Genomic DNA, 13,478 nt, shown 5'->3' with positions numbered 1-13,478 from the left:
TCAAAAACCTATCATTCATACTCCCCCCTTTCGCGTCTTCTCCCCAGTTTGTAGGTTGTGAACAACTTACCCCGTCTGCGAATTACAGGAATAAGATCCAGCCCACTGTTATCATAGACATTCGTTATTCGCTTTGTATAGGAAGCCTTTATCAAAGTTATAAATGCATGAGCGAAGAGCTGATCGTCTGCTTTTAACCCTTAGCTTGGAGGTTTACATTAGTTAGGCTGCCCTTTTCATTAAAAAAAATACATTTTCCGTGAACACTGAAAATGCGAAAGGTGTTTTACCAACCAGAGAAGCCCCAAAAGTTTACATTATCGAAAACTGCAGGTCGGCACACTCCTACTCACTCTATTTATGTATCCTTAACGAACACTAATTTTCTACATTAGTCACAATGTATATATATCCTGCATGTAGGATGGAGCTGCTGGCACGCTGACGTACAGACCGACACATGCAGAAGATACTATTCACTTTCTTTCACACCGTATTAATATGTTATGCAATTGAGGAAATGCTAAAAATGAAAAAAGTAAATTGCTTATTTGTGAGACGGACATTGATCACTTTGCAGAGAATTTTAAGAAAATTAATAAAAATGTAAAAGCAGAAAGTTATAAATAAAATATGTATCAAAGAGCATAAAACCGGAAAGAGTCAAACTGCACACAATGGGCATAAACTGCACACAATGGGCATAAACTGCACACAAAGGGCATAAACCGCACACAATGGGCAAATCTGAACACAATGGGCATAAACTGCACACAATGGGCAAAACTGCACACAAAGGGCATAAACTGCACACAATGGGCATAAACTGCACACAATTGTCACAAACTGCACACAATGGACATAAACTGTACACAATGGGCATAAACTGCACAAAATGGACACAAACTGCACACAATGGGCAAAACTGCACACAATGGGCACAAACTGCACACAATGGGCATAAACTGCACACAATGGGCATAAACTGCACACAAAGGGCATAAACCGCACACAATGGGCAAATCTGAACACAATGGGCATAAACTGCACACAATGGGCAAAACTGCACACAAAGGGCATAAACTGCACACAATGGGCATAAACTGCACACAATTGACACAAACTGCACACAATGGACATAAACTGTACACAATGGGCATAAACTGCACAAAATGGACACAAACTGCACACAATGGGCAAAACTGCACACAATGGGCACAAACTGCACACAATGGGCATAAACTGCATACAATGGGCAAAATTGCCCATAATGGGCAAAACTGCACGCAATGGACACAAACTGCATACCATGGGCAAAACTATACACAACATTCCAGGGTCCCTTTACTCGCTTAGTTATGCACTTGACCAGGTGCCATAATCAGACCCTTTACTTCTAACCACATCTTAAAGGAGTCTTTCATCGACATTAAGTTACCACCTATCCATGTGATAGATGATAACTTATAGACTGCCCGTAACATAATACCTCCCCCCGTACTCCCGACGCAAGGAAATAATCACACAATTTTCAATTCCAAACATTTTTTATTTTGGAGAGTAACAAAACAAAACAAAACATCTCTCATCTGAATTATAACCCTGTTTTATGTTGGAGGGGTAAGGTCGCAGCTCATCACATTAAACCACCGGAAGTTGTGGGGATATGCCACTGGACTCCCGGCACATGTAACCCACCTCGCTATTCCGCCAACTGCTGCAACTTGAATACACCTTATAAATCTCTCAAACCAATTCCATTTATTTAAACAACTTCAACGAAAAATAAAATGGGAGGGTGGGCAGCTGAAATAACCTCGCTGAAACAAGCGGCCAGATTCACCTCAGGCACCACCAAATTTTAGTGTGCCACCTGAGGTAACCTTCGCGCCGGAAGTTACCCCACCCTTGAAATGCACAAACCGTGAAATCCGCTGATTAACTACTCTACGTGCTCTCTCGATACCTGCCCAATCTCGTGCTCCGCACCATACCACTCTGGGTATAATTTCCGACCATACCATGACTAATTGCGAGAAAAACCCTGGGAATTTATCAATATCTGCTCGCATCAGTGTAAGGAGCTTATTCAATTGTATCGATCCCAGATCATTTCCCCCTGCAGGAAGAACCAAGATGACTCTGTGGGCAATCAACCGTGAAATTTTTACCACCTCTACCAACACCTGAGACCATGTCAGTCCTCGAATGCCTCTCCAGTTTACATCCACATTATGGAATCCCATCAATCTCACTCCAGGACGAAACTCTGCTCTCTGCTCGGCCCAATATACATAAGAATGTCCTAATATCCACACATTAGGCCTAGTGGAACCTATAATGACAAAGAAACTGAAAATTTTAACAAAAGAAACATGACGAACACCACCTCCCAATTTTCATAATTACGTCATCTGAAAGCCCCCCTCTCGCCGCCTCCGTGGCTGCTCCAATTCTGAATGAATGAGTCCCATACTCTTCCGGCGGAATATTCAGAATCTCTAAAATCTGCCACAATAATGCCAAAAGTTGAAATCTGGTTAACGGGGCACCATCAAAATGCGCAAAAAAGGATTGACTAATTGGTCTTATTGCTAAATACTGCGAAACCAATGTAATGGGGCAAACCGGACCAGTAATAGGAAACAAAGGGAACCATAACCCGTTTCCCAGCTGATCTATTTTTGAACACCGAATCCGAATCCTGATACAACCATCGCAAAATGCAACATCATTATGTTGCAAACCCCCAGACTTCTTTACCAAAGGGGCAACCAGTTCGCTAACTCGCATGGCTCCGAAAAAGGCAATTCCGAAAAGCAGCTGAAAATAATACGGATTCAAAAACGGAGCTGCACACCACTTTTGTGCTCTCAATAATCCAAGCCAAAAGAGAAAACGAAATTGGTCGCCTGACCTGACGATGCTCTGAAGACTTATTCCAACCCTTCGAAGCCTGGCACACACTAAAATTTTCTGTAATGTCCTCCCAACCCCTAAATTTAAAATGAAAAGATAAACCAGATAACCTATTCCTAGCAGCCGCTGCCGATGCTCCGCGTGCGTGTAACTGTTGCAAATAAAGTTGTGTTGCTTTCAACCTTGCTATATTGGAAGTGCCTATCAAAGTGTTATTTGCTGATGCCCACCATTCCTGCCATGCCTTACCATATGCATTCCAAGTCGAATTAGCCACTGAAGCCTGAATCAGCGGCATTAAGGGATTCCTGGTACCTCCCAAATGTATTCCGGGCACCTTACTCCCTGTTGACTGGCCTCTGGCGCGAGCTCCCGGAACTTCTGAAATTCGAAACGTGAAAGTGCGTCAGCCGTAGCATTGTCTATACCAGGAACATGTCTGGCACAGAACCAAATGTTCAAATGCAAGCATTTTAATACCAAAAACTGAATGAGCTTTATAACTGGGATGGAAGACGACGATAAATTATTTACCGAATAAACTACACTTTCGTTGTCTGTCCAAAAACAAATTCGAGAATTTTGAAACTGATCACCCCAAATTTCAACTGCCACCACCAAAGGGAATAGTTCCAGCAAAGTGAGATGTTTTGTCCAGTTGTTCTTGACCCAATTTGTTGGGCAACGCTCAGCACACCACTGATCATGAAACATAACTCCAAACCCCACTGCTCCAGCCGCGTCTGCAAACAAAGAAATATCTTGACACGCCTTTTCTTCACTTTGGAAACAAGTACAACCATTGTACTTTAGCAGAAACTTCTCCATACACGAAGATCTTCTATCAAAGAGAGGCCAAGCCTAATCCTATGGTGAGGTAGCCTCACCCCCCGTGTGGCCATTGCCAATCTTCGAGAAAAAATTCTTCCATGGTGAGGTAGCCTCACCCCTCGTGTGGCCATTGCCAATCTTAGGGAAAAAATTCTTCCCATAGGCATGACCCGGCACGGAAATGTTAATAATCCCAACAGGGATTGCATTTGTGCTAATGTGATTTTTTTTTATCGAAAGAAAAACCATCTATTTTTTCACGCAGCTTAACTATTTTTTCTGAGGGCAAGCGAAAACCCCCTTTTATGGAGTCTATTTCAATGCCGAGGAGCGATAAGCATTTCAACGGACCCACTATCTTTTCTGCTGATAAAGGTACTCCAAACACTTTCATTAAATCTTGGAACTTATGCAACACCTCCTTGCATAAATCTGACTCTGCTGGACCAACAAAAAGAAAATTGTCCAGATAATGAGTAATTAACTGTGATCCCGTCTCAAATTTTACTACCCATTCAAGAAAACTACTAAATAACTCAAAGTACTTGCATGAAATAGAACATCCCATGGGCAGGCAGGTATCATAATAATAGTACACATCTGCAAAACAACCAAGAAGATGGTAACAATCCGGATGAACCGGAAGGAGCCGAAAAGCCGATGCAATGTCAGATTTTGCCATCCATGCTCCAGGTCCTGCCTTACGCAAAATTATTAATGCGTGATCAAAGGACGCATAAGACACAGACGCCTCTTCCGGATCAATTCCATCATTCACCGAAAATCCTTTCGGGTGTGAGAGATGATGAATAAGTCTAAACTCATCTGGCACTTTTTTGGGAACTATACCCAATGGTGATACTCTCTCTCAAATTATAAAATGGCGGTGTGGGAAAAGGTCCCATCATGCGACCAAGTGCAACGTCCTTTGCGATCTTGCTTGATAAAACCAATGGAAGTTCTCTGGCTGATTTTAAATTAACAGAAAATACAAGGTCCTTTAAAAATTTAAATGGTATGAAAAAACCATATGAAAACCCCACACGCAATTCAGCAGCCACCACTTTTTAGGATATTGATTTAACCAGGGTTCCATCGCGGTGATGTTCACTGGCGTCTTTAATCTCATGTTGACTGTTCGTCTTTGATTGATTGAGTTTTGTGGCAGGCCGGGGGCATTTTGTAACTGAGTGTGGTCCACCACATATTGAGCACTCATGTTTGTACTTACACAATCCATAATACTTGCAATGGCCCTCATTGAACAACCAACAAGTCCCGGGCCTACGAACGGTGACTGGCCCCGAGCCTGTTGGTTGGCCAGGGGCCCCAGCTTGAAAGGGCAAACTGCTCCTTTGAGCCATCATTAGGCCCAACCAGGAATCCGTAGCCTTCACTCCCCAACCAAGCTGAGGATTAATGGCTAAACGCCGGCGAAATTCCTCATCATACCTCCACCACGCAGCACCCCCATGCGTTTTGAATGAATTATAAATAATATCCATATAAACAATTCCAAACACCTCTCTGGGTGTTTTTTTCCCATGACACAACCTAATACAAAAAAGGCTTGGAGCCAATTATTAATTGTTTTTGCCACTTTCGGCCGACGCTCGTACGCCCTATCAGCCACTCTCCTATCTTTATCCACTGAACTTTGTTCCGGGGACAACAAAGACCATATATCAATATAGTCATTACCCCATATTTTTTCCAATGTATCCTGCTCTAAGTGAGATCCCAAAGGGGCCACGCCACAATAAAAAACATCCTTATGAATATCAGCCCGCGCCGGCGGAGGAACAAAAGCAACGCTTTTTTCTTGGGTTAATAACTTAGGGTTCAAAACTAATTTATCTCCATTCAATATGCTTCTCAGATTTTCAAGTGTTACAAATTTTTTACCCTCACCTTCCCAAGCTCCCGCATAATTAAACTCACCTGACTGTGCCTCTGCTGCTGTTACCGTTGCCGAAACTGGAACCACATCCTCCTTGTAACCTTGCTGATCTTCTTGAGATGTCCTGAGAGATTGATGATGCCTTCCGTGACTGCGACCACGGGACCCCAATGAGGAAGAAGAATGATAACGCGACGACCCCTGCTGCTTCTAGAGACTGATCTCCTCCATCTGCGATGAGAGTGACAGCTATGGCATCTAGAAGGCCTATCGGATTCATATGAAGATGAAGAGGACCTGTCATGCCTTCTTTTTCTGCGGCTCTTCCCCCTTTTATAAAGAGATGCTATGCCCGTAGTAGCTGTTATATAGTGACTTGCACCCACCGCAGCAGCCCCCACTCCTTGATCTTGTGGCATTTGTGCTGCTAGCCCTGATTGCATACCATTACTACCTTGGTCCAAATTACCCGAACCTAATAGCAAAGGTGGAGACTGGATAGGATTATTGATATGGGTCGAAGCTGCCATTGAAAAGGGGGGCAGTTGCTGCATATGCCCGACCGGAAACAATTAAGCCAGTTGTGAACTAACAAAAACCATGCCTGACAAATTAGGGGCAGCATGCAGGTTATCTTGAATAGGCTGACTTTGCCCTACATCCATTGAGCTCACTGCTGTTTTCTGAGGTAAAGAACTTGTCTGTTGTTCCTCTACCATCCTTTGCCCAGTCTCTTCATCAGAAGATGAAATGGCACTGTGATATCCCCCCATGCTAACTTGTTCTGACGAACTGTGAGGTAAAAAGGGGTTTGTTCCCCTGATGCTCCCTAAAACCTCCTCAGCCGCCGCCTTATCAATTGACAGGATCCACGGCTGCTGTGACACAGCAACTCGCAGACCTGAATGTCTCCGCCTCCCTAAACTCCCGCCCTTATTTTTTCCAGCTTGTCGGGGATGAACGGCGCTCGCTCCCTCCACGAGCGGCACCGAGGCCGCCAACGAGCCTGGCCGAACCCGAGACGGACTCAACCTCTCCGGTGGGCGCGGCTTCCTCCGAGACCGACGACCAGCCGGAGCAGCCCTACTAACCTGTAAGTCCGGCAAGAACGCTGATAACCACCCGGCCCCTTCCTTATTCACCCTCTCCCTAATGGCGTCCTCGAGGGAGGAAGACATTCTAACGAGGTTGTCAGCTGAAATAACCTCGCTGAAACAAGCGGCCAGATTCACCTCAGGCACCACCAAATTTTAGTGCGCCACCTGAGGTAACCTTCGCACTGGAAGTGACGCGTTCAACCAGAGCCCAAAAGGAGGAGGGGAGGGAATTGTAACTTTAACTCTTTCCTTGTGTGCCGGAGAACGGGAACTATCTTTAAACACTGTCCGGCCAGTCAAGGGGCCCCTGGCAAATAAAGCCGGGCCCCCCGCAGATTGGTGGGGGTTCAACAGGCAAAACAAGGTTAATTTATCCCTGCTAGAATAAAGCAGCAGTGCAATTGATCAATCACTTATTCTCTATTTGGTTGCTGGAAAAAGCCAAGCACAGTGCTTGACAGTACCAGAGAGGATGATGGGAGTGTCAGTGGAGTATGCGCACTGCCGCTCCATTCTAACAGGGAAAAAAGTGCCCTGTTTTGCTAACTGATGCTTTTTTCGCAACACCCTTTTAAACAGCTGAGACCGGTAACATTTTTATGTCTCCGTCGATAGAGCTTTGTGAGGGCTTTTTATTTGTGATGAACATATGTTTTTGATAATACCACTCTGGAGTACATATAACATTTTGATCATTTTCTATAGCTTTTATACTGTAGGGAGCTAACAAAAACTCCATCGTTCTGGCATGTACATTTTTTTGTCTCTTTTACACCTGCAAAATTAAGACACCTTATTATGGTTAATGCAGATTGTAGAGCTTCTGCTAATATCTTTCATAGATATGTATTACAGTAGCCACATGAACCGTAGGATGAAAGAGACAGTAGATGTTCATTGACTTTTATAGCAAAGTGTTGTAGGCATGCTCTGTGATCTATGCAGAGGTCATTGTGCAGAGAAGGACAATGTAATACTGTATATAGTGAATGATGGATCCTGTTTAATCTATTCTATAGAGAGAACTTACCTTTCATTAAAACTGCATGTGATGATAATTTGAGAGAGCTGAAAGTGATTTCTGCATGTCCATCTTGCATGTTTTTAGCATTGCTGCTTTTAATCATAAATCTATTAATAATAACGGTAATGCTGAAAATGTGGAGGAAGGCGTATGAGTGAAGTGTTTTAATCAAGCAATTTGATTTTATGGACTTACGCACTGTTCAAATTAATTTTGCCCTCCCTTCTTGAGGCCTGCAAGAGGTCTGGGTACCTGCCAAACATAGGCATGTTGCCCGGAGGAAGGAATAGGGGACTGGACAGGTCACATGACCTGGGAATAGGGGGCGGTTTTAAGCCAGAAACAGAGAAAAAGTGCACTACGCAAGAGGTCAGTTCCCCACCGTCAGGGAGAGCGCAGCTGAATGAGAAGCGCGCTCCGCACACCGAGCCCCGATGCTGCGACGTATGGCAGCTGACACTTCCAGGTAACCCCAGCGGGATAGGGAGTATGGGAAGCGCCGTGCACCCGGCTAAGCATAAGACCGGGCGTGTGCAGAGAAGTGTGGGCCGGTTACAGGACATTGAAGTGCGGTTTCCTTTACTGGCCAGTACACATCACCCCACGGTCGGTACAGAGACTTCTGAAGCTTTTCCCGCTTTGATTGCATGGTCTTATGGACTAGGGGCTCAGCGGGTAAAACCAGAGACCGCCCGCTGCCACCAGAAGACGGATTGTTAACTTTGGAACCCACCTGAGGACCCTACACTGGCCATTGCAGGTACTACTACCCCCATCAGACTGTGGACTAAGGACCCCACCAGGAGCTACCATAAGTGTTGTTTGAAACTTAGACTGTTGCACTCGTTTTGCTTACTTCATTTAACCCTTGTTGATCCAATAGCTCTTTGCTACTGCCTATTAACTCCCTGTGAGGAGATTGCTTTAAGTTTTACTGTTAAAAGAATAAACAGTATTGCAATACCGTACTGCTCTGCAATCCCCATGTACTGCATCTCAGCACCTGCTTGCAACAGCATCAGATGCAGAGCTAAAGAAACGACCAGAAAGTTGCATAAAAACCTCCATTTTTGCTACTGAGGTTAATGCATACTTAATTAGCAATTAAAAAATCCATGTTTCCTTCGCAATGGTACACAGGCTCACTGAACTGGGTGAAATAGGAGAAGACGATGGGTCACTGAGCCGTGACTCTCAGATCACTTTTGTAAGCTGGTTGATCTTTTCCAGTATCAGTTACCCTCAGTCGCAGAATGCTGGATGTCTTCCTGGTTCACCACATTCATGTACTAGGCTGTATCACTACTGCAATAAAGGGAATGGATTTCTATATGAAGATGTTTTATTACTTGAAATAACGTTGAGCGAAGAAGTCAGTGAACATTAGGAAATACTGGTATTGCAGAAGCCTGAATATTCAACATGAAGACTGCTTCAGCTATCCTCTGCAGGCTAACATGGCTCATCTCCGCAGTCCTGGATCTGAAAGGTAAGCTCAATTACCTGGAATTCTTGTACGCAGCAAACCTACCATACAGCCATAAAATATATATCACCTATCAAATGGATGTCGTATAAAGATAATCCAACATCTAAAAAATAAAAATCTCTATATTTGATAACGTCGAAAAAGAACTCTACTTACCTCTTCTTTCTTCTGCCAATTCTACTACAATGCTCCTACCAGTTTCTGTTTACAATTGGTCAACATGCTGCAATAAGTATTAAACACTTCACAAATTTTCTAAGCAAATATATTTCTAGAGGTGCCATTGACATAAAATTCTTACCAGATGTTGGTAGCAACCCATCCAATCCACAGAGGCAAAGAAATCAAACCATAGATGTCGTTAAATTAAGTTATGTGCAATAGTGAGAAATGATACAGGGGAAAAAGTATTGAACACACTTACTGAAATTTAATTAATACTTTATAGAAAATCCTTTGTTGGTGATGACAGCTTCAAGATGCCTCCTGTATGGAGAAACTAATCACATGCATTGCTCAGGTGGATTTTGGCCAATTCTTAAACATAAATACTCTTTAAATCATGGCTTCTTTTATGAACTCAGCTTTAGTTCCTTCCATAAATTTTATATTCAGGTCTGGTAATTATCTGGGCCTTTCTGGCTGAAATGCCCACCCTTGTTTCATCTTCATCATCCTAGTAGATGACAGGTTTTTTTTCAAGAATGTCTTGGTACATTTGTACATTCATCCTTCCTTCAATTAAATGAAGTTTGCTGGTGAAGTATGCTGAAAAAGAGCCCCACATCATGATTTTTCCACCTCCAAACTTCACTGTTGGTATGGTGTTTTTAGGGGTGATACGCAGTGCCTTTTGGCATCCAAACATAGTGTGTATTATGGCATCTAAAGAGTTCAATTTTTGTCTCCTCTGACCAGACTTTAGTCTCACAGTATTTCACAGGCTTGTATAAATGTTGTTGAGCACGCTTTAAATGCTCTTCAATATGCTTTTTGTTCAGTGGAGTCTTGCATGGTGAACGTGCATACAGGCCATGGAGGTTGAGTGCATTTCTTATTATTTTCTTTTAAACAATTGTACCTGCAGATTGAAGGTCTTTCTTTAGCTCTCCATGGGTGGTTCTTTGCTCTTTTTCAACTGTTCTGATAATTCTTTTCACTCCTGTGTCTGAAATCTTGCAGGGATCATATGGTCATGGCTGGTTTGTAGTGAAATGATGTTCTTTCCACTTACATATTATGGCCCCAAGAGTGCTCACTGGAGCCTTCAGGAGTTTAAAAATTCTTATGCAACCAATGCCATCAGTATGTTTTGCAACAATAAGGTTGCAATGGTCTTAATATATCTCACTGGTTTTACTCATCATGAGATGTTTCTTGAGTGGGGCCTTGGTAATTAGAAACCTTTTGTAGACCATCAGTTGAACCAGCTGATATTATTTTTCACTAAGTGGCAGTATTGCTTTCTATTTACTAACAGATTTCAGCTGATGTCATGACTTCCCATGGCTTTTTGTAGCTCTCTTTATTCATGTGTTCAATACATTTTCCTTGTGTCATTTCTCATTGTTACAGAACTTAATTTATGGAAATCTATGGTTTGATTTTGTTGCCTGTGCGGATTGGATGGGTTGTTACCGACATCTGGTGAGAATTTCATGTCAATAGCACCTTTAGAAATATATTTACTTAGAAAATTGGTGACTTGTTTAATACTTATTTCACTCACTGTATGTACACACGCATTACTGTGTGAGCAGTGAGGTGCATATTAATTTTTTTTTTTACATCCTTTGTTTATTATGTCCTGGGATCAATTCACCGAAAATAGTTTCTAAGCAAATGGAATTTCCCTTTATCTTGTTATGTTTTTATGAAATTTGCTTATGTATATTACTTTTATGCATACAATTATTGTATATTTTACTGTAAAGGTGCATTTGCATCTGCTGACAGTGGGTATTAAACAACTGCCGATAGGCTATACACAAGTCTATCAATAGACCGACAAGAATATCTTCATTATCGACAGCACATCTCCTGCGCACAAAAGACAATGTGCTGTTGATATCCATGATTTTCATATCAACATGAAAGATCCAATCATACGATTGATACTTTTTCTCATTCAACAAGTGATTGTTGACCTGATTAGATAAACTGATAAGAGCTTGTACATAATTATTAGTGCATCTAAATGGGCTTTAAGGTTACACTCACGTATTGCAGCTGCAGTGCAGTTTTTTGGAATTTTTTAAAAAACCTCAACAAGACATTGCTGTGATTGTGGCAATAAAATGCACATTGGCGCCAGTATGTGAATGCAGTGTACATCTCTATATCACTTTCGCAATATTGGCAGCAAGCACTGAATGATCCATTATTTTTTATAGGGTGTAAGAGATTAGTAAAAAAAAGGTCTATTTTTTCTTTCTTGAAATAGTGTTTAGTATTTCAGTTTAGCCACCTGAGTGCTTCAATACCAGACATAGTCCATGGACAAGGGAGGCAATGTCCTGCAAAGAACATATCCACCCTGAACAGAAATCACTACCAAAAAAGAGATATAAGCCCAGAAGTGGTGGAGATTAGTGATGAGCGAGTGTACTCGTTGCTCGGGTTTTCCCAAGCACACTTGGGTGGTCTCCAAGTATTTGTTAGTGTCCAGAGATTCCCTAGCAACCAGGCAACCCCCACATGTACTCAGCCTGGCTAGTAGCTGTAAATCATTTAGCTGCCGCGATGAAAACTAAATCTCGGAACACTAACAAATACTCGGAGATCACCCAAGCATGCTCGGGAAATCCTGAACAACGAGTACACTCGTTCATCACTAGTGGAGATGGGAAAAAAGAATAATGTAGATTTAAATAGTTTTAAATAACATATTCTGTCATATTCATGTATTTTCAAGGTGTAGAAGCAGCAAAAGGAAAATACGCCCAGATGTTATTTCGAGACTTATTTGTCGAGTACTCTAATGCACTGAGACCAGTGGAAGATACGGATAGAGCGCTAAATGTGACACTTCAGATTACACTGTCTCAGATCAAAGATGTGGTAGGTATCTTAATAACAATTTATGGTCCTTGTTGTTGGTTGTGTGTTTTAGCAGAAGCTAATGTGTGATTTCACTTCTGATAGGAGTCCATCAATCTACTGACAAATCCCCCAAACTCTATAGGTTGCTCTACATGGGTGGTTTGTTCATCGAGATAAATGTACACTGTAGATCACATAATTATAGCATTATGGAGGTTACATAACTAATGCTCCCTGTGCAGCTCCCGTCCTTAAAGGCTTATTTACACGTTCAGTATTTGGACATTGCTTTGCATCAATATTTGTATGCCAAAACAAGGAGAGGAATTTAGGGTCCATGCAGAAGTCAATGCAACTCGGCCAGAGCATGGAGCTCCAATGCATGGACTTGCTGCACCTCTCCTGCCCCAAATTTTAGTTATAGAAATATATGAAACGGTGGCGCTTGGGTTGAGAGACCAGTGGCTGGTCCATGCATTGCGATCTTATATAAGAACAAAATTCACGTACATCTTCCTGAGCCCTTACAGAGAAAAACAATAATTGAAAGATTGACACACCTGTTTTGTGTTTTTGGTCACTCCTGCTTTTGGCATACGAATACTGATGAAAAAGACTGATGTTTGAATAAAATCTAAGACAATTGATTATGGGCCACCCATTCATGTGGAGATGGTAAAAGGTAAAAAAAAACCCTGTGAGAAACCTCCATGTTGGCTTATCTCGCCTTTAAGCAAAAGGATCAGAGGCTGTTATACACATTAGGTGGTCTTTGGATCATGACAAAAAAAGTAGTAAAAACAAACAAATAGTCATAACCAAAGAGCCCTAAATCACGAAAAAGTGCTTGGTCATTTACGACCAAAAAACTAATCGTTTACCTGGAGACAGGAGCCATCTCAGGCATCATCTCCTACCATTACATCAGGGCACTCCTAAGACTCCAAAAATGCTTCCCATGTTGGGAAGCCCCCATAAACATGATCATCAACTGGACCTACTAACAATCACAGGTTAGGTCAGGTGCAGACGACTGTATCATCGGTCCGAGTGCGATCTGACAAAACATCGATTGCACCTGGACCAATGTTATTCTATGAGGCTGTGGACATGTCCGATTATTTCCTCAGACAGAGCCAGTCCAAGGAAAAAATTGCAGCTTTCCCGAGTTTGATC

General features: G+C 42.4%; 1 protein-coding gene across 1 annotated transcript in view; it reads left to right on the top strand.

The window, feature by feature from the left end:
- Nucleotides 1–9,034: 9,034 nt before the first annotated feature.
- CHRNA9 (cholinergic receptor nicotinic alpha 9 subunit) overlaps nt 9,035–13,478 on the top strand; it is a 30,535-nt gene continuing 26,091 nt past the window's right edge. The window contains exons 1-2 of the mRNA XM_077276289.1: nt 9,035–9,260; nt 12,175–12,320. Of these exons, the coding sequence (XP_077132404.1) occupies nt 9,194–9,260; nt 12,175–12,320 (213 nt within the window). The 5' untranslated portion in view covers nt 9,035–9,193. The remainder of the gene's footprint in view (nt 9,261–12,174; nt 12,321–13,478) is intronic.

Source organism: Ranitomeya variabilis, chromosome 1 (genome assembly GCF_051348905.1).
Source record: "Ranitomeya variabilis isolate aRanVar5 chromosome 1, aRanVar5.hap1, whole genome shotgun sequence".
NCBI classification, from domain to species: Eukaryota; Metazoa; Chordata; class Amphibia; order Anura; family Dendrobatidae; genus Ranitomeya; species Ranitomeya variabilis.
The sequence above is the reverse complement of the archived record's forward strand: the minus strand, read 5'-3'. Positions and strand labels throughout refer to the sequence as shown.